Source organism: Podospora bellae-mahoneyi, chromosome 3 (assembly GCF_035222275.1).
Source record: "Podospora bellae-mahoneyi strain CBS 112042 chromosome 3, whole genome shotgun sequence".
Lineage (NCBI taxonomy): Eukaryota > Fungi > Ascomycota > Sordariomycetes > Sordariales > Podosporaceae > Podospora > Podospora bellae-mahoneyi.
Window position 1 is genome coordinate 3,355,584 of NC_085882.1, and position 27,612 is coordinate 3,383,195.

General features: G+C 53.8%; 8 protein-coding genes across 8 annotated transcripts; 3 read left to right on the forward strand and 5 right to left on the reverse strand.

Moving 5' to 3' along the window:
• Positions 1 to 222: 222 nt before the first annotated feature.
• On the forward strand, positions 223 to 1,995 carry QC761_309710 (uncharacterized protein; the record flags this gene model as incomplete). The annotated part of the gene is made up of 1 exon (XM_062878118.1): positions 223 to 1,995. The coding sequence occupies one exon, from the start codon at positions 223 to 225 to the stop codon at positions 1,993 to 1,995; it is 1,773 nt and encodes a 590-aa protein (XP_062733956.1).
• QC761_300971 (uncharacterized protein) lies at positions 1,085 to 3,436 on the reverse strand (the record flags this gene model as incomplete). The annotated part of the gene is made up of 3 exons (XM_062877253.1): positions 1,085 to 2,284; positions 2,351 to 3,090; positions 3,164 to 3,436. The coding sequence occupies 3 exons, from the start codon at positions 3,434 to 3,436 to the stop codon at positions 2,143 to 2,145; spliced, it is 1,155 nt and encodes a 384-aa protein (XP_062733957.1). The 3' UTR covers positions 1,085 to 2,142.
• Positions 3,437 to 4,124: 688 nt separating this feature from the next.
• Positions 4,125 to 10,357, reverse strand: QC761_309720 (uncharacterized protein; the record flags this gene model as incomplete). Its single annotated transcript, XM_062878119.1, has 4 exons — positions 5,008 to 10,357; positions 4,803 to 4,952; positions 4,241 to 4,755; positions 4,125 to 4,179 (listed from the first exon to the last, which is right to left on the reverse strand). Exons 1-4 carry the CDS (start codon positions 5,884 to 5,886, stop codon positions 4,125 to 4,127), a joined length of 1,599 nt encoding a protein of 532 aa, XP_062733958.1. The 5' UTR covers positions 5,887 to 10,357.
• QC761_309730 (uncharacterized protein) lies at positions 6,953 to 10,705 on the forward strand. The gene is made up of 2 exons (XM_062878120.1): positions 6,953 to 7,228; positions 7,292 to 10,705. The coding sequence occupies exons 1-2, from the start codon at positions 7,112 to 7,114 to the stop codon at positions 10,340 to 10,342; spliced, it is 3,168 nt and encodes a 1,055-aa protein (XP_062733959.1). The 5' UTR covers positions 6,953 to 7,111; the 3' UTR covers positions 10,343 to 10,705.
• Positions 10,706 to 11,430: 725 nt separating this feature from the next.
• QC761_309740 (uncharacterized protein) lies at positions 11,431 to 13,029 on the reverse strand (the record flags this gene model as incomplete). The annotated part of the gene is made up of 2 exons (XM_062878121.1): positions 12,309 to 13,029; positions 11,431 to 12,234 (listed from the first exon to the last, which is right to left on the reverse strand). Exons 1-2 carry the CDS (start codon positions 12,885 to 12,887, stop codon positions 11,431 to 11,433), a joined length of 1,383 nt encoding a protein of 460 aa, XP_062733960.1. The 5' UTR covers positions 12,888 to 13,029.
• A 630-nt stretch (positions 13,030 to 13,659) lies between these two features.
• On the reverse strand, positions 13,660 to 21,557 carry DCK1 (Deoxycytidine kinase 1). Its single transcript, XM_062878122.1, has 2 exons — positions 15,522 to 21,557; positions 13,660 to 15,456 (listed from the first exon to the last, which is right to left on the reverse strand). The coding sequence occupies exons 1-2, from the start codon at positions 21,022 to 21,024 to the stop codon at positions 14,702 to 14,704; spliced, it is 6,258 nt and encodes a 2,085-aa protein (XP_062733961.1). The 5' UTR covers positions 21,025 to 21,557; the 3' UTR covers positions 13,660 to 14,701.
• Positions 21,558 to 22,401: 844 nt separating this feature from the next.
• QC761_309760 (uncharacterized protein) lies at positions 22,402 to 25,046 on the forward strand. The gene is made up of 4 exons (XM_062878123.1): positions 22,402 to 24,106; positions 24,158 to 24,508; positions 24,568 to 24,968; positions 25,033 to 25,046. The coding sequence occupies exons 1-3, from the start codon at positions 23,331 to 23,333 to the stop codon at positions 24,692 to 24,694; spliced, it is 1,254 nt and encodes a 417-aa protein (XP_062733962.1). The 5' UTR covers positions 22,402 to 23,330; the 3' UTR covers positions 24,695 to 24,968; positions 25,033 to 25,046.
• A 654-nt stretch (positions 25,047 to 25,700) lies between these two features.
• ARO2 (bifunctional chorismate synthase/riboflavin reductase [NAD(P)H] aro2) lies at positions 25,701 to 27,584 on the reverse strand. Its single transcript, XM_062878124.1, has 3 exons — positions 27,340 to 27,584; positions 27,040 to 27,278; positions 25,701 to 26,983 (listed from the first exon to the last, which is right to left on the reverse strand). The coding sequence occupies exons 1-3, from the start codon at positions 27,378 to 27,380 to the stop codon at positions 25,983 to 25,985; spliced, it is 1,281 nt and encodes a 426-aa protein (XP_062733963.1). The 5' UTR covers positions 27,381 to 27,584; the 3' UTR covers positions 25,701 to 25,982.
• Between the last annotated feature and the right edge of the window lie 28 nt (positions 27,585 to 27,612).

Below are 27,612 nucleotides of genomic sequence, written 5' to 3' on the forward strand. Positions count from 1 at the left end.
GACAGAGGCTCGCCATGCCCAACCGCAACTTCCATTACCGCCGATGGTGTGCCTATCGATGCGCCTTCGATGACAACGAGGCACACAGCCGCAGCCACATTCATGCGGGGTTGACCACCTGTTGGATTAAAAGAAATCGACCTGACCCTAGGGGACTCGAGCACCCGGATTTTTCCTTTGTTTTGACGACTGCTACCATTGCATTTCCCAGACTTCCTCATCATGCGGTTAATAAACGCCAACACTTTGCGCTTTGAAGAGTTCTTCGAGAAGCCCCTTCCTCCCTATTTGGTTCTATCACATACCTGGGGAGAAGATGAAGTCACCTTTCGAGACATGCAACAACCCCACCTGCACCTGGGCAAGTCTGGCTACGCCAAAATCACACAGACATGTCGACTGGCCTGCTCCAAGGCCATAGACTATGTCTGGGTCGACACTTGTTGCATTGACAAGACCAGCAGTGCCGAGCTGACCGAGAGCATCAACTCCATGTTCCAGTGGTACCAAAGGGCAGTGGTCTGCGTCGTACATCTCGCCGACATGGAGTCGGGAGTCGACTTTGGGACCGGTGTCCGGTTCTCCAGATGGATCACCCGGGGATGGACCCTTCAAGAGTTGATTGCACCGAAAAAGGTTGAATTTTATGACAGCAAATGGAAACTTTGTGGCCAGAAGCCTCGAAACAGCGACGTACTCTCGGCAGCTACAAAAATTCCGGAGGACCTCCTGTTGGGGAATCATCGAAGTTCCGAGTATTCGGTAGCCCAAAGACTATCCTGGGCTTCATCACGAACAACGACACGTGTCGAAGACGAGGCGTATTGCCTTTTTGGAATCCTCGAGGTAAACATGCCGCTCATATATGGTGAAGGGAAAATGGCTTTTCGTCGGCTGCAGGAGGAGCTCATCAAGCGCAGTAACGACATCACAATCTTCGCGTGGCAGCCGACGCGGGAGGAGGTCCAGGAGGGACACTGTGGTGTGCTCGCCGCATCGCCACAAGCATTCGCGCTGTGCGAGCATGTCTGTGTCTGGAGACCATCGACATCCCACAATCCCCAGTTCGTCCTCACCAACAGAGGCATACAACTGCAAGACATATTTTTTCATCGAATGCCCCTGAAGAACGATCAACCAGCGGGCGCAAACGAAAGTCTCAAGAGAGAATACGTTTTCATGGTCGGATTCCTGTCTCGTGGCTCTGGGGTGTATCTGGGGATCCAGCTGAGAAAGATCGGAGAATCTCTCTTCCTTCGAAAATCACGGCCGCTCAAGATGATCAGCGGGACAGAAAACAAGTCTCTTTTGAAAACGGATATAGCCACCTGCCATTTCGTGACCGATACGCGACCACTCGATAATGATACACTATTGGCATTTCGCAAACGCTGCACTGAGGTCTCGATTCCTGAGTGGAGCATGAAACACACCATCCCGTCTGGTTATTGGGACGATCAGGACATGATTCAGTTTCATCTTCCAACATATCTTGTCGGTGCCTTTCTTCTTGAGGGTGATGTTGGAGGAAAGCGCACCCGCTTCACTGTGCTGTATCGGCGGGAGGGGGAGGACCAGGTACGGATCTACATTCTGGAGACTGCGAAGCATACCGCTGCTACAACATACATATTTCGTCGTCGAGCCCCTGGGGATATGCTGCACTGGGAAGACTTGGGTTTGGACCACCCTCAAGTACTTGAAGCATCAAATCAAACTCAGGTGGTGATCGACAGAAGGCAATTCACCGTTACCGCCAGTCTACCTAGTAAAGCACTAGATTTCTTTGGGAGGACAAAAATAGGCCGATCCTTACAGTTGGAGGTTGTCGAGAATAGGCCGAAGGGAGACCCGGGGGCCGAGGGTAGGGAGCTCGTTCCATATCGTCAGGGGCGGACAAATCGAAGGCATCGGTCTACTGATGAATCTTTTCCTCGGATTGCAAACACGAGCCTGCCGAGGTCGAGGCCAGAATTTCAATCCATCCCGTCATGACGGACGCCTGTTAGATCTTTAATCTGTATCTTGTGTACATAAATAAATCAAATCCTCTTATCCTGTTGGCAGAGCGTAATGCTGTAGACTCTCACCATATTGAACGGGATGTCTCGAGAAGTGCTATGGAAACTACAGCCAGCTTTATCAATCATACTCAAAGCACAACAGCTCCCCCCTGGTATCCATCACATCACCAATCGTAGCATCCGGAATAAGCCCATGCATATGCAGCACGTGTCCCAACGTCGTCACATTCCCCCCATTATCACCCTCCACAATCGCCTCCCTATTTTCACACAATCTCAGTCAGCTTTGTCTCCCCTCAATCACAAACAGATCAGAAAATACTCACGGTACATCCTCCGGCCTGGTCAGATCCTCCGGGTTCCCAAACCCCGGGCCCCCTCCAAACCCACCACCACCCCCGGGAAACCCAGGGGAAGTCCCATTCCCAGGCGGGAACCCCGGAAACCCACCACCACCACCACCCTCACCTCCCCCAGGGAACCCACCGTTAGGCGGCCCGGCCCCAAACCCATTCCTCATCCTATTATTCCCCCCCATCTCCCCCAGCCTAACCTCCGGCCTCAAATCCTGCCACTGCGCCCACAACCGATCCAACCAAGCATGATGCATCCAAAAGGTCGGGTCGCTAGGGCTACTGATCGGATTGCCCATCTCGGCCCCCACCCCGCCGTGTCCCGCCCCGTGAGGTCTACCCTCGGCGCAAGCCCAGAAAGACAACCAGTCCTCCTGTCCCAAACACCCGGCTACAATCTCCGGCGAGGCACCGCTGGCGGAAAAGTTGTTGATGTTACGGGTGATGCACTTTGGATTATCAGGCGAGATCCTGAACCCGGGACCCAAAACGGAGCGGTAGCCCGCAAAGGGCCCCGTCTCGATGCACTGGGTGGCGCCGACGCCGTTGCCGCCGAAGGAGGGGGAGGTGGTGGAGAACATGTCCGAGTTTGTGAAGGAGGTGTAGTCGTGGGTTTCGTCCCAGTAGGGGTGGGGGCCGGTGTAGTTGCATAGCGAGCGGAGGGTGACGTCGTGGGCGTGGATGTAGAGGCGGTGGAAGGGGAGGAAGGCGCCCTAGGGAGGGGTCAGATGGGACAAAAAGGGGTGAAAAGGGGGTTGGGGGTTGGGGGCGGAAGAAGGAACATACAACAAAATGGGAGATTTCAGACTCGAGAATGTGCACAGAGGTCAACTCGTCGTACTTGGTCTTTGCGCCGCGCAGGCCGAGAGTGGCGGGGTGGTTCATGAGGCAGAGCTCGGCGTCGAGGTAGGTTTGCTTCTCTGTGTCGGTGAGCTTGTGCCATGCTTTTCGGATCCGGGGGTTGGTGCATTTGTTGGAGGTCTGGCGTTTCTCAACTGCTGTCGGCGCGGCAAGGGCATTGCCTGCCGCCAGGGCAGCAACCAGGAGTTGGCCTAACATCTTTGCGCGTGAGGTAGGGTACGCAGCTCAATGTTGGGATGTGCCTATCAAACCAACACGAACTCATAGACCCTGGTGGCAGTTGGACCCTATTATACCCAACAAAACCCCCCCCCCAACCCCCCTCACCTGAATCCAAGATTTAGATCGCCATTCTCCCAGCCGAGATTCCTTGGACTGTTGCAGACCAAGAAAGACGCGTAATACGGTCGTGATAGTATCTCTTGCATAGTTTGGAGAGAGGGGAACAACAAATCGGCAATCATGCCTCCGATATCAACAGGGGGTCCCAATCTTCCTCCTCCACATTTGGTGTTACCTGACTTCTTACAACTCGTCCGTTACAAGACCAGGAAGGTGCCGAGTTGCCTGCCGATACGTCGGTTAGCATTGCGGTGCAAAGGGCTCAATCCGGGTAAAGTGCCGGTATGCAATATAACCACGACACACCCCCATTCACAACACATGTAAGTTGGCTTCTTGTTGACACTTTGCAGGACACGTAATTGGACCGCTTCACATAATAACCCTCGACAGCCCAAAAGGGAAGTTGGCTTCAACGCACTGACGAAGCATTCCAAAACAATCAAAGACCGAGTTGGTGGGACACCGTCTTGATAGTTGTCTGTTCTATTCAACTGCAACCCTCGCTTACGACCCCGTCATGGGTATACTTTTCATCACAGGCCTACGAAGAGGTAGAGCCCGACTCGTCATAGGGTATCCTGTAGATGTCGGCATCACTGTCCACTGTTAGCCAAACCGTAATTGTACCCTCAAAGCATACCAGAAAATAAAACTTACAACTCCTTCTCAAACCTCGCCCGATCCTTCGCCTTCTCATTCACCCAAATACTCACGCTCGTCTGCCCACACACAAACTCACCAAACCCATCATCCCCAATCTTGATCTTGGCATCATTCCACCCCATAACATCGGTCCATACCTCCCCCGCGTGCATCTCACCAACATGCATTCTCTTGCTTCCCGGCCCAGCGTTGCTCATGACCACGGCACAGCCAAACGGCCTGTCCCAGGTACCATACCGCACCCAGCCGATGCAGGTAGGGTAGTCAAAGTAGTCGGCTTGCTGACCGTACGAATACAGCTTGCGGGCTAGCATGATCCTCGGGAGATCACCACCGCAGGAGGGAGGGAAGGGGTGCTCGCCTTGGATGCCATACAAGTCACCGTACCACACGCAAGGGTAGCCTCGGTCGCGCAGAAGGATGAGAGTATAGGCCAGAGGCTTGAACCAGCCCTCAATTGGAGCTTCAAGGGCCTGATAGGGCTGGGTATCGTGGTTCATCACCAATGTCTAAATGGTTAGTGTCGGCTTCAGCAAGTGCCAAGGAAGTGACTTACAACCGCCGAAACAGGCTGCGCCTGGACCAAGGTGTCGTCAAACACCTTTCTGAGGTCAGCCCCATTGGCCCTGCTGATGTCGCTAAAGTTATGAACCAATGGCGCGTCAAACAAGGAGAACTTGTACCTCATCCTTGCCAGGTAGTCGTTCTAAAGCCATGTTAGCCAGTAGTACCATGAGCTCTGAATAGCAAAAGCACCTCACCATGTCCTGCAACGAATCCTTCCAAAACTCCCCCACAAAGAACCACCCCGGCCCAAATTCCTCGTCCATATTCTTAATAAACTCGCGCAAAAAGTCCTCGCTAAAGTGCTTGACAGCATCAAACCGAATCCCCTTGATCGGAATCTCATTCGCAAGCCAGCTCCCCCACCGCATGATGTCCTCCCTCACCTCAGGGTGCTCATGGTTGATGTCGGAGCCCATGAGGAAATCATAATTCCCCTTCTCATCATCGACATCCCCATCCCACTCACTCGCCCATCCCTCCCCTTGCTCACCCGCAATCTTGTATATCGCCTTCTTCCCATTCTCGGCGTTAAAATCCACCCCGGTAAAATGATACCAATGCCACTTCATCCTGCTGTACTGCTCCTTTCGTCCCGGAAACTCAAACCCAACCCAGGCATCAATCTCATACTTGCCACTAACCACCCTCGTCCTATCATTCTCGTCAACCTCGACAACAGGACACCGCTCCTTGTGATCAGCGCCCATCTTGTGGTTGAGGACCGCATCCCAGTAGATCCCCACGCCGAGCTCCTTCGCTTTATTGCAAAGACGGACGAGCTCCCTTTTGGTGCCCCATTTCGTGGAGATGGTGCCCTTTTGGTCAAACTCGCCCAGGTCGTAGAGGTCGTAGATGTCGTAGCCGTTGCCGTTTTTGGAGGTGGCTTTGCATCCGGGGGGGATCCAGATGTTGTCGATGCCGAATTCTTTCAGCTGGGGGAGGGCTTTCATCAGGCGGGCCCAGTGTTGTTGGTCGGCGGGGATGTACCATTCGAAGCCTTGCATCATGGTCATGTTCTCTGGTGTAGGCTCCCGCCTCGAGGGGGAGGGGGTGCGTTCGGGGTTGTCGCCCATGTTGATTGATGTTGTTTTTTGATGTAAAGGGTAGAAAATGAATAAATAAAAGAAAGATGAAGGCTAGGGGACTCGAGGGGTAGGATGTGATTTTAAGCAGGTTGCCAGATGCTCGACTCAGATAGAGATCTGGGCCTAGATTGGGTTCAATGGTAAACAGGCTCGGCAGGGGCAGGCGGAATCCCATCTGTTGGAAACTTGGAAGCTTACTTGGACGTCATGGCCAGTTCGGGCAGCCCCCCCCCCCGATGTGTGGGATACTCGGAGCCCGAGCCCTTGGGAGTGGGACGGAGGGTGACATCGCGGCGGTGAGCCTTCGGTCTGGACGCCTGGTCAAGGCGCAGCATCCAACATTGGGATGGAATAAGGCAGGAATTGACAGGGCCATGTTGAGGGGTTTTATCTGTTTGTTATCGGATAGCGGTACTCAGATTAAATGGCTTTTTGTAGCGTTGGGAGATTGCCCCTCTTCAACCATGGACGAAGGCAGAACACGTAGCAAGGTATTATGCTGAGTGCCTGTATCGTACCATCTCTACCACTTCAATGCCTTTCACCAAGACAGCACCTCATCTCCCATCTAAGATTTCCGTCGAAAATGCTTATTCTCACGAAGGGCAGAGAAGACACGCCAAGACATGACGTCAGGTTCCGCAGCTGTCAAGTTCATCCAACTCGGAACCCTGCACCTGTCAATGCTCCCTACCGCTGAACGTCCAGGCATGGAATGTCGATGCAAAGTCAATTCATCCCAGCCCGGAGCAATGAGGCGCCACATCAAGCAGCTGTGTATCCAGCGGTTCGAATGCGGTGGAACACCAATATGATGTTCACTTGCACACTCGCCGTTGGGTGGTCTGGGCCAAGACCCGAGATAAATGCGGGGCTGTGTCGACCTGGCAACTGTTTGTTTACCTCGCCCACCAATGCAAGACTTGGGTGACTGGCAGAGAAAGCTCTCCTCCTCCTGTCACAGCACCCGTCACCGCCTTTCCCGCCCCCGCCCCCTGCTGCCGCCGCCTGTCACTTTGTGCCCGACCACCACCAGACCCGGCCACACCAGTCGGATCCTCCCGTCGTCCTCCCCTTGCCGACTGCCAGCGCATCGCCGAGTCTAGCCTCTCCACCCGGTGGAACTTGATTCGACCAATACTGCTGCACCGGCTTTTCGGTTCGTTGCCCGAGCGTCCAAGGGGTGGCTGGTATCTATAAACACACACAAAGTATGCTCTGGAAGCTCAAAGAGCCACCACCTCTGGATTTTGCAATCTTTGTAGACCCCAGCGACCGAGACATGGCCGACAACGACACACGAGCGGCGCAGGTGCCGCTGTCCACAGAGGTAGATTTCCCTGCCGTCCATTGTGACCGTGGAAGGTGTTTGCTGACCGTCGTTGCATCGAAGCTGGAGCAGGACCCGGAAAAGACCGTAGCTCCCGAGACAAAACCTCGCGCCACCACAGCCGAAGACATCGAGGGGGAAGAGTCGGACGCGACGAGCACATATAGCGGTCGGGATAGCCCCAACCGACGAGAATCCACAAGCTCGCTGCTCCGCCAGCACCTCCACTCTCGCACCGCCAGCGAGGACACCGCCGATAACAGCTCCCACCACGGCGACGACGTATTTAGCGAGCATGGGTCCCGCAGCCACAGTTCCGTCGGGTCGGTAGATGGAGGGCACGATTCTGATTCCAAGACACCCCAAGGAAAGGACAGTCAATCTCGTCGACAGTCGTGCGCCTCGAGTAGGACATCCGAAAGCAGGAACTCGGATCGGATCGTGTCCGGCGTGTCGACTCGGTCGGCCCGCTCGTCGATTCGCACCCCCTCCGAAATCCGCGCATTGCAGACGGGCTCTCCCACACCTTCAGTGTTCGACGGAAGCTCCGCCAGGCCGAACAAGCGACACAGCGGAACGCCCGTCATGTTTCCCACAGTATCCCGGGTCGGCAGTCCCACCGTCCAGGTACAATACTCTCCCAAGGGGCGAACAACACCGAGCCGTTTCAAGGTCCGAACAGAGGCTCCCCTCGTTCTTCTCCACGTTACCCTCCTGCCTCTTCGCTGGGTCTGGGGCGAGACGCTTGATGGGCTCGATCTCGTCAGCGGTAAGACCATCGACGAAGGGGGGCTTCCCTATGTGGCCTCGGACGAAATCAAGGCCTTGCGCGATTCGTGGCGTGATCTGCAGGACCGACTGGGCGACACTGTTCTCGAGCGCGGTATTCTTCTCCCACATCCGCAGAACGATTTCGAGGTGCTTGAAGAGCGTCTCCTCGAAGCTCTCGAGCTACCATTCAAGAGAAGAGCCAGGATCTTGGAATGCGGGCACTATCTCGGTCCAGCCAACGTGACGGCCGAAGACGATGAGGAAGGCGAGTTGGAATACCCAAAGTCAACTGAGGATAACCGGCATTGGTGTAAGGAATGCAAGGCCGAGATCCGCTATGAGAAGCTGGGCTCCAGCAAGATTTACCGGGTAAAGGTGTACGCTAGCAACGGACTCATGAAATCCGGCGCCTGGGAAGCCTGCTGGAGGGAAATGGAGCGGGTGGACTGCGAGGTCGAACTGATTCTCACACCAGCAATGCAGCATGAGCTCGAAAAGGTGGCCGTCTTCCAGCTTGAGCAGGAGGAGCAACGACAGAGAGACCTATTGCTGGGTGCCGAGGCTGCGGCCAAGTCAGGGCTCACTCCAGAGGCGCAAGCCCATGCCCAACGATCTCGCCCGACGTCTGGTCTGCATGGCTTGCGGCCTTCTTCTGGTCTGCATGTCGAAGTCCAGCCATCGACACCTGAGCCACCAATGGAACCCTTCGATCGGGTGACCTCACCAGAGTTCCTGCAGCCCCCGTCATCATCGCGTCCCCGCGCGGCACAAGACGGCCTTGACACATCTGAAGAGCGTCGACGTCGCGACGAAGAGCGGATGCGCGAAATCTATGGCGACATGCCCCCGCCTGAACCGATCCCAACCCCAGAACCGGCTGCCGAGCGTGCATCTTTTGCAAGACCAGCGTTCTCGGTCGGTGAAGGTTGCGGGTCTGTTCCGGTATCCCAAGCTCTCGTAGCCATCACGCCAACGTCTAGCCTCGATCAGTCATCGACCCTCCGCGACCGACACCCCGACTCGTACATCGCGCCTCCCACGCCCCTCTCACCCTCTGAAGTCATTCGCGAACGCCGAGCCGAGTACGAGCGCCGACAGGCTGAGCGAGCGCAGAAACGTCAGCGGGAGCTCCAAAACGCGGGATTTATCGATTTACTCACCGAGGCGTTTAGGGTGGCGTTGGATAACGGGAATGAGACGGTGAAGGATGGGTGGACATATGTCAGGGCGGGCGCGCTGGTGGCTAGGGACTTTTTCAACGACCCGAAGAATGTGGCTATTGTCGTGTTGGTGTTGCTTGTGGTTGTGATTGGGCTGGGGAATCGACAGCAGGACTTGGCGCCTGCCACGTACAAGTCTGAGCCGAGGCCGGAGAATTATGCTGTTGAGAAGGTGCCTGAGGCGAAGATTGAGGCGAGCGTGCCCGAGGCGACTGCGGGTTTGGCTAGTACCGAGGATGGTTCGATGGGCTTGGGGGGTGTTGTTTATGGTGTTGCTTCTGATCCGCCTGCTCAGGCTCAGAGTGTGGTTGTGGAGGAGACGCCTGCTGGTGAGGTTGAGGGTGAGGTTCCGTCGATTGAAGTTGCGGAGGAGGAGGAAAAGGTCCCCGTTGTCGGAACTGTGGAGGAGGAGGAGGAGGCGGAGAATAACGTCTCTGAGGCTCCGGTTGCCGCGGTTACTGAGGCTAGTGCGGAGCTTGTCCTCGCATCGGCGGCGGTCAATGCTGTGGCTCAGTCAGCGCAGGATGATGTCGCCGTTCCGCTGCCCGCCGAGCCCGCCGCCGAGAAGCCCGAGTCCGGGGTTGAGGTTTACGGGGCCGCACCCAAATCAGACGATGAAACTCCCGCCGGCGCTGTTGCCAATGGTGAGAGGGGGGTGGAAGTCTTTGGGGCTGAGGCACCGAAGCCGGAAGCGGAGGAATATGGTCTTGAGCAGGTCGTTGCCGCCGGCGGGAAGAAGGCCGACGCACCCCCGCAAGAGTCTGGTCTTGAGCAAGTCGTCGTTGGGAAGAAACCTGGTGGCAGTGAAGAGTACGGCGGTCTGGAGCAGGTCGTCATTGGGAAGAGGCACTCGACCGTTATCGACTTTATCCCCGGGCCTTTTGTCACGCAGCACAAGACTGTGCGCGTGTTCGAGACGGTGACGGAGATTGTGCGGGTCAGCGTGGTGACCAAGACGCAGACTGTGTCGAGGATTGTGACTGCCATACCGCAGACGGTGGAGCAGACTGTTTATGAGACTGAGACGGTGAAAATTACTGTTTCGCTGCCTGTGGAGGAGGAGAGCAAGACCACGACCACCAAGACAAAGAAGGCTACGCCTACGAGGAGGAGGTTTTGGTGAGTCCTTTTACAAGAGGGGGATGATGTCTATTTTTTAAGGGGAAGTTTATCTACATGAGAGTGGTAATTTCTTTTGTTTCATGGTGGTGGTGAGGGGAGGTTCTTTCATGATGGACTACGAAACGTAAGGTACTTATATGTTCTGTCGGATATGATCTGGTGTGGTCTTGTACGTATGGGAAATTGTTGGATGAATTAAACTTGTGGGTTCAGCGATGAAAAAAGGAGGAGAAGGCTTTTGTTTTTTTGTCTTTCTTTGGGGAAGGGATGGGGAAACCGGGGGGCATTTGGTGTTTGTGTCTTTTGATGTCGGCATAGCAAGTAAGCATAGCAGTAAAAAGAATTGACTTGATAGGCTTTGAGCTGAATTGTAACTACTCTTTGTGCTTATGATAGGGTGATCAAGGTGACATTTTCACGACTTTCGTATTCATTCTGTTGAGTTGTTGTTTCATGCCCGGTTTATGTCAGTGTCGGTGTTCAGTCTGGGCTGGGGCATGGCATCAAAAAATAACTCCGAATTTTTACACTGTGTTGAGGAGCATTCAGGATGAGATGAAGTAGGGGGAGGAGTTAGGAGTGTGGTCTTCACAGGCCAGGCAGTAGCTACAGGCACGATGAGCTAAGTGCCGAGGGTAGCAGTAGACCATCTTACAGATCCAAAAACAGCAAGACAGCAGCACAACTCTCGAGACTATTACCTCTTCCAAACAAACAGCGTTCTTACTAGCCGGCAAGTCCCAACCCGACAACCGTCACCCTTAGCCCTCCAACAAGCCACACACACCCAGCTAGGGGAGGGTATATACTTTCCAGTTCCGATTCCAATTTCCGTGGCTCGGTGGTATAGCGGTTACTACACTCCCGAGTTTGAGTGAAGACCCAGGTTTGACTTCTGGCCCGTCCACATAGCATTTTTGATTTTCCAGGGGCGCCGTGTCCAGCGTTTCCTTATTTTTCTCTTTTTTTTTTTTGTTTTATCTTTACTATCCCATACTCCGCACAGTAAAGAGTTTCTTCCTCTAATCATCACCTAGTGTTGTGCAGTTGTATTTCAGGAAAACTTATTCCCTTAAACTAAGAAAAAGACTACCAACTATCCTCCCCCCCGTCCCCCTCCTCCCAATCCCTCTCCAACCTCCACGCATCCCCACTCTCGATCCCCTCCATCAACGCAATATCACACCCCCTATGCCCCCACTTCTCCGCAAACACCTTCCTCCCCAACTCAATCGTCATCTGCGTCCCCACCTCAAACCCAACCGCGTCCCGATAGAACGGCTCGTCTTGGCCCCCCCTCTGCCTCAGCTGCCAGGTATTCCTCCCCGAGTTGTCGTTGCTATGGTTGTACTTTACATCCTGCATCACCTCCCCCAGCTCAACCGGATCCTCATACACCGTCCCGTTGAAACTCGCTTGGTAACCCGGTAGTGACAGCAGCGCAGCAAAGTCATCAACCACTGTCTTGACGTCAAAGATGCGCCCTACATCGGGCGACTCCCCTTGCCAGAAACCAGCCCACATCAGGCGGGTGTACATGTCGCAGTCGGTGGAGTAAAAGGGGATTTGGGTGTCCCAGCCGCCGGTGGACAAGACAGAGGCAGTGTTGACGAGGGTCAAATGGTCGTAGGCGAAGAAGTGATGAGCCCACCTGGGAGCGGCGGGGGTTTTGAGGTACTGCATGACCGACAAAACGTTGGAGTAGAGAGTGGATGAAGGGTCATCGGGTGGCGAAAAGACGAGGAGGTCTTGATGGGACCAGAAGAAGTAGTCCCAGTTGCGGTTGAGGGCCGTCCTTTGGGGTTGGTTAGTCTCCGTGAGGAGAGGGAGGAAAAGGGGGGCATACCAGAGGTAAAAGTTTTGAAGTTGGGCAAAGGTCAACAGTGTGGGTGTCTTTATTTTTTTTTTTTTTGCTGTTTAGTATACCTCCCATTCTACGCAATCAAAAGAAAAGACAGGAAACTGACAATGATGACATTCACCCCCAACATCCCCAGCTGGGTATGATTCAAGTAAAACGGATTCTGCAACGTCAACCGCCCCTGCTTATTGCTAAACATGGTCCCGGTGTTTTCCACAACATAAATGCTGCTCGGTGGCCACCCTGCAGCGATGTAGCTCGTGACGCATTGCAACAACAGAGGCCAGTTCCGGGTGAACCCTATCAAGAGCGGCGCCTCCTCTTTCGATTGCCCTCTCGGCGGTTTGGGGACATGCTGCAACAGGAACTTCCTCGGCGGAGCCGGGTATTCAGACAGCAAAGGGAACGGATCCGGTATGGGTGGTGACTCTTTAAGCTCAGGTTTGTACGGTGGCTTCGGGATTGGTGGTGCGTCGGGATCTGACCAGGTAAAAAACGATGATTCAAGTGACGCGAGCGGGACTTGTTGGCGTTCTTCTATTGGCGGGGTTGTTCGTCGTGATGATTGCTGATCCGGCCAGAGGATGTCAACGTTTAGGGGAAACTTGTGGTGGTTGAAGAAGGAGTAGGTGAACAGAACGCAAGAGACGGCAAAGAGGAGACGGTACCGGGAGCGGGAGGTCATGGTTTCTTCGGTGGTAGTGGTGCCACAGGATCTACAAAGGGAAGGAACAAGGGGACATGATGGAGGCAGGTGGGGTTGGGGAGAGATAACATCCAGTGGGTGATGTGTGATGAGGCAAGCGGTGAGCAAAAGATGATTATTGATGGCTTGTCACATCACCAAGGCAACATTACACTTGTTATCGTGATTTGAGATCCATCTCAGCTAATCCAACGGTGGCCACATTTCCCATCAACAACTGGTGGAAATATCCCCCTTGGAAACCGTGGATCTAGCCCGGCAGTTTGCCTGCGTTGTTATAGTGCCTGCATTAGTCTGAAACCCTGGTACACCCGCGAGGCTACCTCGTTTCCTTCTTGGGTGGAAGTCTAGGCTCCGTGGCCTGGCCCGGGAAATCGGGACGGGACGAGCTCGCTTTAAGATGGGGGCGAGTGGTCGATCGTGAGGTGGAGCTAGTCGAGAACGGTGGGAGGGACGACGCTGGACGCGTAAGCTGTTCAGCGTTGGCCCAAAACCCAGCACTGTGTTATTTAGAGAATGGATTTGCCCCAGCTTCATCACTGTTTACATGTTGACGGCCACTCCAAGAGGAGGAGGATACACCTTCGATCTTGTGGTCACTACCTACCTACCCAAAGACCCTTGGGCCGATCACCACATTAAGCTTCCCCTGGATCTCCAGATGCTCAACCATCAATCCACCTTGCCTTTTTCTTTTACCAACTAGAAACAGAATCCATCCCCCACCACGGAACTCCCTCCGCCAACCGTCCCATTCGCTTCACCTTTCTATATCACCCGCCAAAATGCACTTCCCCTCCAAGCCTTCCCCCACAACCCGCGAAAAAGCTTATCTCAACCGACCATAGTCCAGACCAGGTTGCATCCAACCCCAGCCGGCACTTCAGACTTTAGCCGGTTCTCGTCCGGCTCGACATTTTAGCTCCCCTCACCAAAGAGACCAGTTTTTCCCCTGGTTTATATAGATAGGATAAATAGAGTGTCTGTGCGACACATGTCTTTTGATCAATGTCTGTGAACTCAACGTGAATCGCTCCTCTTCTCTCAACAACTCATAGCCAGTCAAACCTACACACCGCCACCACCTCCACCACTGTGTACACATGTAAAACATACAGGACAACATAAATATACACAAAATACATGGTGCTTCCTCCCTTCCCTTCATCTCCAACCTCACTCGCTTTCTTTTTGCGGTATACACAACTATAATGCAACAAAAATACAACACATGCAGACAAAAGAAAAATTGGAAACGAACGAAAAGTAACAGGAACAGGAAATAGACAAGATTTCTGCTCATCTTGTCAACAGTTGTTGCCACACACAACAACAAGAATGCTATCCAGAACACCATTCTTTCCCTTTCCCTTCCCCTCCCTCCTTCCCTTCCTCCTATTTACAAAAAAAGTTCCCAATACAACAGCAATAATAAATCTGTAGAATGAAAAAACAAACAAGAAGAAAAAAAAAGCACTGGTATATGCCTCCCCCAATCTCGCAATAATCCAAACAAAACCCCTCCTCCACAAACCACACAATAAAAAGAAAGCGTGGTACTGTCTGTACTAAAAAGAAATAATTGACCTTGAAAAAGAAAATCCACAAAAGAAACGAAAAAAAACAAAAAAGAAAAAAAGAAAAAAAAAGGTCCTTGTCAAACGAAGAATCAAGCACACCACCACCCCTTTTATCGTTCCTGCAATGCTTGGTCATACCCACCCCCTCCTCTGCATCATCAGAGGATCCTCCTTCACAGCAATGTCCCCCAAAGCCAGAATCCGACAGGCAGCCTACTCCTCATCAACGCCCCCCAGCCCCGCCTGCTGCTTGGCATTATCCTTACTACTCTTCTTCCCCAGCCTCAGCAAGCTCAGCCGCTTCCTCACGCTCCCGCCCATAGTACTGCTGCTATTAGTGCTCTCCCTTGGCGTCTTTTCGCCGTTGCCATGCGGGGATTCAACCGCCGTAGCGGTACCACTCAGGCCGCCCATGAAGCTGCCCCCAGCCGAGTCCGTCACCCAGTCGTTATTGGTTGTCGTCGTCGCGGTTGTCAGATGGCTGCCCCCCGTGATACCACCTGGTGAGATGGAGAAGCCGGCCCCGTCCATGCCGTTGGTCTGGACCGTAAGACTAGGCCGGGCGTCGTTCGAGGCTGAAGTTTGGGTGCGGAAGCCCGAGATGAAGCTGCGGCGATTTTCCTTGGTGCTGGCGGCGCTGTCTTTGGGCGAGTCCTCTTGCACGTCACCGTTGATGGTGGGTAATGGTGGGGAGCCATCCTTGGAAAGCTCCTTCTTGCGGCCACCGAGGAAGCTTAGGCGGGCGCCGCGGCCTTGGCGGATCGATACCGGTCTGATGACGGCAGCCTCTTCTACTCCGGTGATAGCAGACATGCCGCTGATCGAGGGCTTGGAAAGGTGAGGGATACCGCCGACAGTCGACGGAGGGGAGCGCGGCCATGTTGGTGAGGGCGTAGTGCTTGCCTCACGAACAGGCGGGGCAGCTGGCGTGAACAGTGCGATCTCTGTGGCATATGTCGTCTCAAAGTCTGCAGCAACAAATATCGTCAGCATGTATCTCCCAACAGTCAGTCGAAGGAAGGGAAGAACTTACACTTTTGAAGATCCTCAACATGTCGCGTGAGAACCTCAACACCAGTCTTTGAGAGAGTGGCCAAGCACCTCTTGAGCAAGATAGCATGATCAACCAATGCCATCTTGATGGCATTCTCCTGAGGGTTCAGCTCAAGCGGCTCAAACTCCTCCTCATCCAGCTCGCTGTCCTTTGCAGGTGATTGTGCCCCGTGCCTGGTCATGCCGGGAATCAAGTCCCGGTAGCAAACCACGCTGCTCTCGGAATTTGGGTTGACGCTGATGCCCACAGCATCAAACAGCAGTTGCACAGCCTCGTCGCCCCCTTCACCATCTGATATCTTGCGCTCTAGAATAGACATCTCGGCCGTCTTTCGCACAATTCTCTCCAGAGCAGTCTCTCTGGCTGATAACCTGACCTCACGCACGGCAATAATCTCACTCCTCCTCAGAATCGTCGGGAATGGCTCCGCAGTCGTGTAGATGATCTTTTCGGCGCAGTGTTCCTCCACAGGCCCGGTGGTGTTCCTCCTGCTGCTAACAGAAAACTCTTGAGGGTGAGCAGAGACAAGATAGTCCCTGATGATCTGCGGAACCCTGGCGCGCTGGAAGACATGATGCCCCAGGTCGCGGTGAGGACTCAGTGCGGAGACCACCAAGAACTGACCCTCCACATCCTCGATCTGGTCACTAAGCACAATCTGAGCAGATGGATACATCTCTTGCATTCTGTCGGTAAACCCGGCAGTCCGTTCGGCAGGGGTGGCTTCAAAGACAAACTCCTTGTCGCGGACATTAGCCGGGAAGCCCAAGCCCTTGTAGATGACCTTGAAGTACTTGGGCACCAGCCTGTCGCTCTTGGCGATGGTCTCGTAAATGTTGGCGATGGCCCTTTCGGTGCGGGCAAGCTTGGCAAAGTCAAAGATGTTGGTCTCATACTGTTGCTGGAGCTCTTTGTATGCCGCCAACGCGCTACTCCATGCTTCGCCGTCCTCAAAGTGCTTGATCATGTCAAAGTAGATCCGCTCTTTTCTTTCAAAGTGAGTCTGCGCAGGGAACTCGGGGTCCGACAGCGGTGGTGTTGTTCTAAGGGGGTCCCAGTCGTACAAGTCGGCATGTAGCCTCAGCGCCAGGCCGGCTTCAGCGTGATTCCTCGCCTCGGCCTGCAGGTTCGCCAGTTGGTGCACGTAGCGGATGAATATCTCCTCCTTCTGCATATCCCTGAGGAATTCCATCAATCTCAAACGGTGGATGAGGTGTGATGCCTCGCCCGATCCATCACCACTGTGGACAGCAACCAGAAGATCCAAGAAGTCGTCCACCGTGCCCATAAGTTCTCTGATAGCCTGGTAGAGTGGGTCGTCGTTCAGCCTGCTCAATGGCTCAAACCGCTCTAGTAATTCTCCAACAAACAGCTTCTGCAAGATGCTCTCCGTCAGCGGCTTCTCCTTGAAATACACATCCAGACAGTCTATCATCTCCGTTTGTATGACGCTGAGGTCCTCGCTCAGAGTCCACTCGCTGACAATCATCGTCTGAAGCACCTCGACAGCCATGCGTCGCAGTCCTTCGTGGACACTCAAGCAAAGCTCAACAATGGGCCCAACCAATGTCGGCACGTACTGGACTTGATAACCGCCCATCTTGGAAAGACCGTAGCGAGCACGCTCCTCAAGGCTCGTCTCCCAGCCAATGGCCTCCCATGTCCTGCGGAGGAGCTCGGCACCGTGTTCCCGGACATCACCGGCAATCTTCCATACGGCCCGGCGCTTTTGCTCGGGAAATGTCTCGAGCGCAAGAGATGGGCTGCCGACCAGTTTGAGGAGCGTGGTGAAGAAGAGCTTCCACAGCTCGGTGCTGAAGTTCTCGGCCTCATCAGGATGTGGTAAGAAGGACTCGAGCAGGATGCTGGCGAGGTACTGCAATGTCCGCATAGTTGACTTGTGGTGAAAGATGTGCACGCTGAGCCAGTTGGAAGGAAACGTCTCGCCCTGGAGGATACTCATGTGCACCCGCAGCGAGTTCTCCACCACGATATTGAGGTCGTCTTCTGCCAGCTCAAGCTGCATTCCACTTGGCGAAGTAGAAAGCGCCGACAAGACGGCAGATAGCTCGATAAGCGCCTCGTCAAACACCACCTCTCCGGTGATCGCTTTACTGGGGAAGGGGTATGAGGTGGGGAACAACAGAGATAGACGATCTTTTGGCTTCTTCGGAATAGCGTTGAGGGCGAGGTAGGACTGGATGATCTTGGGGATGTAGTCGGGAATTTCAGGGCCAAGGTGTTCAACCTGGCTGGCGAGGACGGAACAGCATAGCCGAACCTGATCCTTCCATTGCTCGGTAACCTCCTCGGTGTACCCCCAGTGCGGTGCAATCCACCTGACGGTATTGGCGCTCAGGGCAGACCGCTGTTCTGGGTGAGAAAAGATGTCCAGCTTGGCATAGTTGATGATGAGAACCAGCTTGTACAGGACAAGTTTGCCCTTGACCATGGAGCAAGAATCCATAAAGTCAATAGCAATATGGAGAATCTCTTCCGTGGTCAACAGTCCAGCCAGCTCTGGGAGCCAAGTGTGAAAATGCTGAACAGCAAGCGTCTGGCTTCCCACCAATACCGGTGCTGTACTCCGCATCATGGCATCGAGGGCCTTGAAGATGCTTCGAAGGTGGCGCGTGAACCCGGGGTTTGTACTGGTGATCCCAATGCCGGCCTCCTTGACCTTTTGCTGGCCGCGGGCATGCGTGATGAACTTGAGAATATGCCGTGCCACCTTGAAGGTAGCGCGCAGTTTCCTTGCCGTTTCTGGTTCAGTTGGTTTGGACAAAAGTCGAGTAAACGATCTGACCAGGCAAGGCGTCGCAAACGGATAGTTGAACTTGCTCTCAGCATACTGGTCGACCAAAGGAGACAGGTTGAATCGTCGATCGTGTACAATGTCGAGCACCCTAACCAGCGCGGTAAAGACGAGGTCCTCATAGTCATCGTTACCAGAGTAGGCGACGAGAATTCCAAACAAGGCATCCAAAACATCGTTGAGCAACTTGACAACCTCAATCTCGGCCACAAAGATGAACTGCTTCAGAAGATCAGGAATTGCTTCCTGCGCAGAGTCCTTCCACCCCAGTAGTCTCAACATGATCTTGTCCTGGGAAAACCTTGTGCTGCAAAGATATGTCTCCACGCGAACCATGGCGATTGGGCCGGTCACTTCTGCCTGGTGCTCCTCCCTGCCCCTGAAAGCAAACGGCAGGCTGAGATACCCGCCCTTGCCCTGCGCATTTTGCTGTGCAGAGACGGTGTTTTCGTCCAGCCGGTAGAGAACCAAAGAGTGAGAACCATCGTGGATGAAGGCTTGCTGATCCCATAGGGGCATGTATGCGACTGCAAAGGCGCTGTTGGGTGCATCCGCAAGCTGCATGACAACATGGGCTTGGTGCACATCCGCTGGCGCGATCACCAGCTTGATGGTTTGTTTCCATGGCTCCCCACGCTCGGCAGCAACCGTCTTCCAAGTGCTGATGCACTCGGTATTGGAAGACGGGAATATGCAATTGTCGATGCGCTCGCCTGAGTGCCTCCTCACTTCGAGTGTGAGCTGCAGATTGTTCCCGTGAATACTACTCGGAAGGGATGCCGGGCTGCCGCCATATCGAGACAATAGCGTTTGGCGGGTCAGGCCCGCCTCGTCGATTGTCAAATAGATGTCAGACCTCGGTTTTGTTGGCGCCCCTGAGAATCCCATCTTGTTTGTTTTGCAGATGCCCGCCAACACGGTGGGGGTGGCTTTGATGAGCACATCCGCATCCGGGTTGTTGAAGGCACGCAAATGCACCTGGAGCCGCTCGGCTCTCCTCGACTTCTCATAAGAGCCGGGCTTGCTGTCCAGGACCTCACGTATTACCGGGTCCCATTCCTCTCCGTCTCCACGCTCTGTCGCAAACCGGGCAGACGGAGCCCACAGGGTCACGATATGTTCCACCTCATCCTCCTGCTTCATGGTAGAGTTCAGCCTGAGCACGCCGACACCCACTGTCCTGTCAGCAGTCTGGGTGACGTATCCGTCCACGGAAGACCGCCCGTTCTTGGAATTGGCTGTGCTCGGCGGATGGCCATCTCTGCTCTCGGCCCCTGCTGTGGTGGGTGATGCTATTTCCTCCGGCTGCTCAGATAGCGAATCAAGCTTATTGTTGCCTCTGGAGAATGCGGACCTTGTGTTCTTACCCGCCCACATCAAGCTCCGGCGCATTGACTTGTTCCCGGAAGACAATGGTGGTTTTGTTGGATCCTTGGAGAATTGTGGCAAGCTCTGCGACATCGAACCAGACCTAGAGCTAGGCTTAGCAGCAACCACCTGTTGCGGCGCGCGAATCTTGACAATGAGGAACAATTCGGAATCTATCGAGGAAACGTCTCCAATCTCAGCGGCAGTAAGATCAGCAAAAAGCGTCCGCATTTGGTTGTTTCTCGTCAGTTGGCCCATCTGTCCACCGCCAGGCATTTCGACGATGTAGCTTTCGGATATGGTGGTGAGCTTGCCGCCTCCCGTCTTGGTCGCCAGATACAAAACCAGAGTGGTCGCCTCGGTGGATGCGCCTGCCAGCCCCTTGATGTCTACCAGTAGGTGGTGGAGCGCCGTCAGTTCGATCTGGGGCGTGGGTGTCTCGTCCAACAGGCTCATGATGGACTGCAACCTCGTTATTTCTACCACCGAATCGTCTCCAGTCAACACCCTCCCTCGGGCGTGCGGATCGCGCACGATAACCTCCCCACCGCATAGCTTGTTGACCCGAACCAAGTCCCAAACCGTCTTCTCGCGCAGATTTTCGTATTCCCACGTCGTAAGTACATCGTGCAAAAACTGTTGTCTCGAGAAGTTGAGCGTAACTATAAGCTGTGAAAGATTGTCGAGTTTGGCGTATTGACGGGTCAGGAGTAGCTCGTGGAGGTTGGTCGAGTGCCATTCTCGCAGGCACGACGCGATCTCGTCGATGAGCGGTTCCGAGGCTGAGGTGGGCGTCTCGTCACCAATCTTGAGCATTGGTACTGGGGCTGGCTGACGAGGCGCATTTGGATCCCGCCGCACTGGCACCGAAAGCAACTCATTCTTCTGCAGGCCCCTATTCCTGTCTTTCCTCCTCTTTTTCTCGCCATTGGGAACCAATCCACCCTTGGCAGAATCGCTGCCTATGTATAGGGGGTCTGTCGCGACGCCATCCTCGCTGTCGGCCTCATTGTCGTCTGTTTCGTCGCTCTCGCCGAGCACTTCGCGTACTTCGACACAACTCCGCGGAAAGATGCCGCTGAATACGCGGGCCTCGAGGGTGTGGCCCTTTACGCTTGTTAAACCGGCAAGCAGACTCGGTGGTGACACCAGGTACCCGCGAAACCAATCACCGTCAGGTGTCTCTTCAATGATGTACAGCTCGTCGCCCAATTCGAGGGGTAAGTCGGCGGGACTCGAGGCAGCGAAGGGGTAGGTCGCTACGGCGAAGGCGATGCGAGGCAGCGGTTGCCAGGGCATTGTGTCCAGCCGGAAGGCATCTATGGTCTCTCAAGTCGCGAGTTGAAAGTGACGAGCGCAGCGCAGTTGGGGAAGTATGATTCGGGGATGGTCCCTGGAGAGAATTAAAAGGCGATTGCGCGTGCGCCTTTCCCGTCAAGAGAGCGATGGGGTCGCCGGGGACCGTCCCAAAATGATGGTTTTGCGTCGGTCGGTCGGTCGGGACGATACTGACGGGCCGGTGCACGTGGTCAAATCGTCGTCGTGCTCGTGAGAGGGTCGTCTGTCTGTCTGTCTGTCTGTCTGTATTTCTCAAAAGATGTCGGAAAAAGCTTTGACGTCGACGCTGCTGGGGAGAGCGGGCACGGCAGCGGCGCAGGGAAGGGGCTGTCTGGGTCGGGTTTGCTGCGATGTCACCTCTATTTCTTTTAGGGATTATTGATTTTTAGCAAGCTTCCAGCTAGGCGGACTTCTGGGCTCTGCACACCACGGAACGTTTGGAAGCCTGGGGGGAAACGAGTGTGGGAATGGCGAAATTGGCGAGAAGGAGCGAGCGAAGAGAATTAAGGTTGGTAGGAAGAGCTTACCCCTGAAGCAAATCGATGTGCGTTGGAGTTGAACAGCGGGAGAGGGGAAGCCACTTTTGCAGGGGTCTCGATTTGGCACTGGACAAATTGATGGACTGAGAATGTCTCTGCCGACCACACTTGTTGATCAAATCTTTGGGGGTTTGGCAATTAAGGTTCCGACACTGGACTCTCCCGAGAGCGCGTTTTGTTGAAAAGGTTGGCGCGCTCTCTGTTTGTAGTACTGTAGTAGCAGTTTACCTATTGACCTGGGGCTGTTTGGCGCCAGCAGATGTGTTGTGCTGTGCTGAAGAAGATTTTTGTGATCTAGTTTCTTTTTTTCCCAAGTTTTCTTCCTGCAGCGGTAAACTCCATGTCTCACAATATGACAACTCGATCGATGGACGTCTTCTTCCCAAATTGGCTGATCTGCGTGTACCTCTGCGGCTGCGGCCCGTCGAGCGACTTACCCCTGAGCTGATGCTTGTTTGTGTGGAGCTGTCCCTCATCAGAGTCAACAACTGTTGTTCTGATGCCTGCTCCTCACCCGTGATGGTCAGCAGTCTGCTCTCTCAAGGCCGTATCGTATCTCCCTCACCGTCCAACACACACACACACACACACAAAACCTGGAATACTGATCTGGAAGATGGCACACTACGTGGGAGAACTGATGCTAAACGCTCAGACCCTTTCGGATTTGCTCCATCAGCCAATTCCCCACACTACGCATCAGTGGGTCTGTGCTTATCCGCACCCCGGTGGAGGTGGTCTGGAAGCTTTCACAAGTGCAACTTGACTCGATGTTCAGTATCATTTTGAGTCGAGGGTAGGAAATGAACCCTTCAGTCTTATCTTGAATATCTTTTCTTACAACTCAAGCCGGTTGAAGTCGAAGCATCCAAGATGGCCCGTTGCTATCATTAAAACTAAGTGGACCCTAGCTTTCGTTCCTGCATCAGTGGCCGGTATGACTGCGCAACAACCACCTCAAGATCGGGTTAGGGTTATGGATTAGTGTCAACCTGCTGTGCCTCTTCACCAGGCATCACAGTGTACAGCCAACAGCAAGGACTGGCGAAGACGCACGTCTTGTGCATATACCCCGCTTGACAGCCTCTATATCAGCTGCTCTACCCCAAGCACGATGCTGCCGATACTCTTTCCTCCTCGTCATCTCATTCTGAGTTTTCCCAGCAACAATGGCTGAGGTGGCGAACATTGTTACAGGCGTCTTTCAGTTGATTCCTCTTTGCAACGGTATGAATTCTTTACCTGGATATATCGGTGTAATAGTCCGATAGCTCTAACAAACAATAGCCGGATTCGTTTTGATCAAAGATGTTGTACAGCTAGAGCAGAAACTGAGCGAGCAACGGATACGGATTCAGAATCATCAAAACGTATGATACCTGCCGTCCTAACATGGTCAGTAGATAAAGTATCTACTAACGAATGTCTACAGAACTTCCGGTCATGGTGTGAAATATGGGGGCCTTCCGAAACTCGAGAACGAAAGTTCAAACACTACGCCCAGGACAACCCAGTGAGCGCCAAAGCTGTGCTGCATCAGCTGGCTCTCAACTCTCGCCTGTTCTTTGACATCAAAGGCCTTGACCGATACGGCTTCGAGATCAAGAAGCTGATACCCACGGACCACCGAATTCAACACCTTGACGATTTTCACTTTGAAACCAATGCTGGCCTCGACCCGCAAAACATCAACCGCTTCGAGGCCAATGCAACACCAACTTATTGGTGATGAGAAGAATCCAGTTCTCACTGGTAAGCGGTGGAAAGGGCGTCGATGAACTGATTGCAAGATTCCGAGAGTTCAATGAGGTTTTGTGGGGTTATGGCCAGCCCTTGGAACTGGCCCGTCTAAACAAGGGCATATACGACAACCTCAATCAGCTGACGGGAGATCAACTGAATAAATTTCTCGCCGCCTACACGCGGGAGTCTGAGACCTCAAGAGACTCAGTGAGTGCTGGTAACTATCGTTCGTTGGCAAAGATGGTCAACTTGCGAGCCCATGCCATCCAGGGGGCTCCTGGAAGACCCCATGTCTTTGGAGCCAGTTCGTTTCACAGGACAGACAACTACAGAGTAGACAGTCGCGGCACGTCCACAATGGCGCTTCTTTACGATTACCCAAAGAAAGGTGATCACGGAGTTGCGCTCATAGAATGGGCGCAGAACGCACAGATTTCAGGCAAAAGACGGGAGATTGAGAAACTGGCACTTCTATTAAATGCTCCCAAGCCAGACGAGATGTCTATGCTTGACTCCTATGGAATATTAGACGACCTACAGCGCACCAACCGGCTTGGTTTTGTCCTAAAACCGCCCATCAATATCCGAACTAATCTTCCCCAACCATTGCCACCAGGAGCCATCTCGGAACGACGGATGCCCATCAACTTGAGACAGCTCATCAAAACCCGGGATGGTCTGGACCTAGGCGTGAGGTTCGACATTGCCAAGAAGCTTGTTGATGCTGTCCACATGATGCATGCCGTAGACTGGGCGCACAAGTATGTTGCCCCATCACACTTCAAGCCTGACACGGCTAATCGTTTACATAGGAACATCCGACCCAACAACATTTTGTTCTTCCCTCTGGGCAGTATTGGCGACGAATCCTCGACCCAAGCCGCCCACAGAGTCTTTGACCTTTCGAGTCCTTTCATCGCTGGTTATGGCAACGACGCAGCTTCTGGTATCAACTTGAAACTCGACTACTACGAGCATCCAGCAAGACGCAACGACCCTCAGATAGCCTATCGACGCCTCTATGATCTCTATAGTCTGGGCTGTGTCTTGCCTGAATTGGCGCTCTGGACAACGATAGAGGAGCAAATTGAGCACGATCCCGGGAGCAGAGAAGCGTCTTACAAGGTCATCCGAGCGCTTTCCCTTAAACCTACGTTGGATAGGTGAGTGTCAAGCCATCTACCCCAAGACAATGAGCAGTGAGCTGACAATTTTCGTGCAGGATGGTGGGCAAGATCTTTGCAGACGTCATCCGCGACTGTATCGCCCTGGGTGAGAAGAGTTCACTCGACAACCCTGCAAAGTTCGGCACGGATATGGCATCCAGGTTGGCTCAATGTGTTGCTTGAGGTCTTTATACTTTGATCAGGCGTGGCCTTTGTTCATTCTCAAGGATAATACCTACATCTCAAGTCATCGCTTCCACAATTCTTCCCTCGGGACACCCTAGTAACTTAAAAAGCCTACGTATTACCTTTCAACGCCTGTCGGCTATCCTTGGAGACCACGTACCTCAAGCAATCACAAGTTCGAGGGAAATGATGTGAAAGTTTGACTTGCTTACCCTCCCTCCCCCTCCACACCCCAAACCAGACTTAATATCGCCAGCGTCGTTACAAATTGGTAAGAGAAGCCATGGCCTTTCCAACTCTGTTGGCGAGTAGTTTATAATCCATACCCATCTCAGCTCATCTGACTGAAGTGACAATCAACGTTCCCGAAAAGAGCGCCAAATGGCAAACCAGGTAACTCGCCGGAATTAAGCAAGAGGTCCCCCAACCAGTGAACCCACCCCGTTCCTTCCTCGAGTCTGCCCCTTGTCTCGGTTACCAGTTGTCAGATTTCAAGAGCGCTCCTACCTCACCTGGGCGGTCGTAATGCCTCAACTCGACGGGCACCTCAGTCATCTCCGTCACTTCTTCCATTCCCAACCCGACCCCCTTCCCCAGATAACCATCCCTCCTCCTCCACAACCTCCCCATCCCCAACCCTCCAAACCCCTACGTCACCACTTCTCACCCACCCTCACCTATAAATCTCTTTCTCCTCTCCCGTCACCCAGCACGGTGATATACTTGAAGCTTTGACCAAGCTATGCTAGTATCACACTTCTTCCAGCAAGAGCTCGTGGCCTATCGATCAATATGGTGGTGCTTCACTGCCGTATTCTCATCCCTGGTCTGGTCTTCGGACTGGGGATGAGGATGCTATCTCTCTTTTCACCTTGCTCAGCGCTTTGTGGTGACGAGGGGATGGGAGTCAACCTTGATGGATGGTCAAATTCCATCCTGGCTTGATACAACGTCTGGGTGTGGGACTACGTCTGTTCATAGAGCTAGATGCTTCTGAGCACGTATGGCTTGAACAGACACGGATCAGAAATAACAATACTGCATGATATCATCATAACCAATTCTTTTTTAGACCACAACCAACGAAATAACAACCATTTGCTTTTCCGCGCCCGCGCTGCCTACTGTCTCTTTTGTCTGCCTCGCCTTTTTGCCCACCCCATTCTTGCTCTAATCATAACAACGCTTGCATGTACATTTCGAATTCTTAAAACTCTTGATTTCATCGCCCCATATCCTCCTCTCTTCAACCACATCTATTTCTCCTTGATCTTCCAATCAACCCTTAAAGCTGATCATCCGGTGCCGCAACCTGCGCCTCGCCCTTCTCATTTGGTTCCCTGTAGTAAGGGAGGTACTGGCTCAGAGTCTTGGGACCGAAATGTCTGACGAGCGCATCCATCACAGTGATAGCAGCCATGGCCTCAACAATGGGAATAGCACGGGGCACGACGCAGGGGTCGTGTCTCCCCTTGGCGGCCAAAACACCCTCTGATTCGCCGTCGTAGGTTGCAGTGAGCTGGTCCTGGCCAATGGTGGCAGGGGGCTTGAAGCCGACCTTGAAGTAAATAGGAGCACCGTTGGTGATGCCACCCTGGATGCCACCAGAGAAGTTAGTCTTGGTGGTGAGCTTGGGACGGGTGAATCCCTTGAGGTAGGCGCCGCTCTTGGCGACTGATGGTGGGACCTCTCTGCCCTTGGTAGAGACGAAGGGGTCGTTGTGGATGGAGCCCGGGGTGGTGCAGGCTGTGAGGCCGGATCCGATCTCGAAGCTCTTGGTAGCGGGAATGCTGAGCATAGCGTGGGCGAGCATGGCCTCAAGCTTGTCAAAGGCAGGCTCACCGAGACCGACGGGGACGTTGCGGACGACGCAAGTGACGGTGCCGCCGATGCTGTCGTTGCGGTCCTTGAATTCGGTGATCAACTGGACCATCTTGTCGGAGATGGCCTGGTCGGGGCAGCGGACGGGGAGGAACTTGTCGACGGTCTCGCGGGAGATGTTGTCGAGGAACTCGTGGAACTTGGGGTCGGTGACGGGGGTTGGGTGCTCAGGGGTAGGGGGAAAGAGGTCGATGCCGCCGATGGAGCTGGTGAACGCGACGATCTCGATGCCGAACGCGTCCATCATGTACTTCTCGGCAACAGCGCCGGCAGCGACACGGGCGATGGTCTCGCGGGCACTGCTTCTGCCACCTCCACTTTCCGACTTGATTCCGTATTTTGCCTGGGTGGTGAAGTCTGCATGGCTGGGTCTTGGGTACATGTCCATGGTCTTGTTTCCGTAGTCTGCACACTAGTGTCAATGTCGCGCCAAACAACATGCTGAACTCGGCAGTGCCTACCCTTGGGGCGCTGATCCTCGTTCTTGACCACCATCATCATGGGGAGACCGAGGGAGAGGCCATTTTGAACACCAGACTGAATCTCAACTCTGTCCTTCTCGTCGCGGGGGGTTGTGATGGCGCTCTGGCCGGGACGGCGGCGGGTCAATTGTGGCTGGACATCGGCCTCAGTGATTCTCAGCTGAGCAGGAACATTTCCAATTGTGCATCCGACCGACTTTCCGTGGGACTCGCCCCAGCTGTGCGCAAGCCGTGTGTTAGTGGTGATGTGCTCTGGCGCATGGCAGTGAAGACACATACGTGGTGACTGTGAAGCCCTTTCCAAACGTGTTTCCGTCCATTGTGTTGCGGTCTTAGTGGTGGTACAAAAATCGAGATGAGTACTCGACTGTCTAGTACCAAACTACCCAAATTAACAAAAACTCGGCCTCTCTTCTTTGTTCCGTCTGGCCAAAGGTGTGTGGGTGAGTCAGTGGCACGATGCTGGCTAAATTTTTGGGGAGCAGCGCGCCCAGCACACGCCATATGGAAAAGCTCATACCCGCCAGAGCCCCTCCATGCTGTCTCCGTCAT

Bases quoted from the DNA above. Each gene is read 5' to 3' on its own strand.
- QC761_309730 (XM_062878120.1), top strand. From the start codon at position 7,112: ATGCTCTGGAAGCTCAAAGAGCCACCACCTCTGGATTTTGCAATCTTT. The intron at 7,229-7,291 runs GTAGATTTCCCT...GTTGCATCGAAG, and splicing joins AGGTGCCGCTGTCCACAGAG to CTGGAGCAGGACCCGGAAAA.
- DCK1 (XM_062878122.1), bottom strand. From the start codon at position 21,024: ATGCCCTGGCAACCGCTGCCTCGCATCGCCTTCGCCGTAGCGACCTAC. The intron at 15,457-15,521 runs GTAAGTTCTTCC...TTGTTGCTGCAG, and splicing joins TGTTGAGGATCTTCAAAAGT to ACTTTGAGACGACATATGCC.
- QC761_309760 (XM_062878123.1), top strand. From the start codon at position 23,331: ATGAGAAGAATCCAGTTCTCACTGGTAAGCGGTGGAAAGGGCGTCGAT. The intron at 24,107-24,157 runs GTATGTTGCCCC...TCGTTTACATAG, and splicing joins GCCGTAGACTGGGCGCACAA to GAACATCCGACCCAACAACA. The intron at 24,509-24,567 runs GTGAGTGTCAAG...ATTTTCGTGCAG, and splicing joins CTTAAACCTACGTTGGATAG to GATGGTGGGCAAGATCTTTG.
- ARO2 (XM_062878124.1), bottom strand. From the start codon at position 27,380: ATGGACGGAAACACGTTTGGAAAGGGCTTCACAGTCACCAC. The intron at 27,279-27,339 runs GTATGTGTCTTC...GCTTGCGCACAG, and splicing joins AAGGGCTTCACAGTCACCAC to CTGGGGCGAGTCCCACGGAA. The intron at 26,984-27,039 runs GTAGGCACTGCC...ACTAGTGTGCAG, and splicing joins CGAGGATCAGCGCCCCAAGG to ACTACGGAAACAAGACCATG.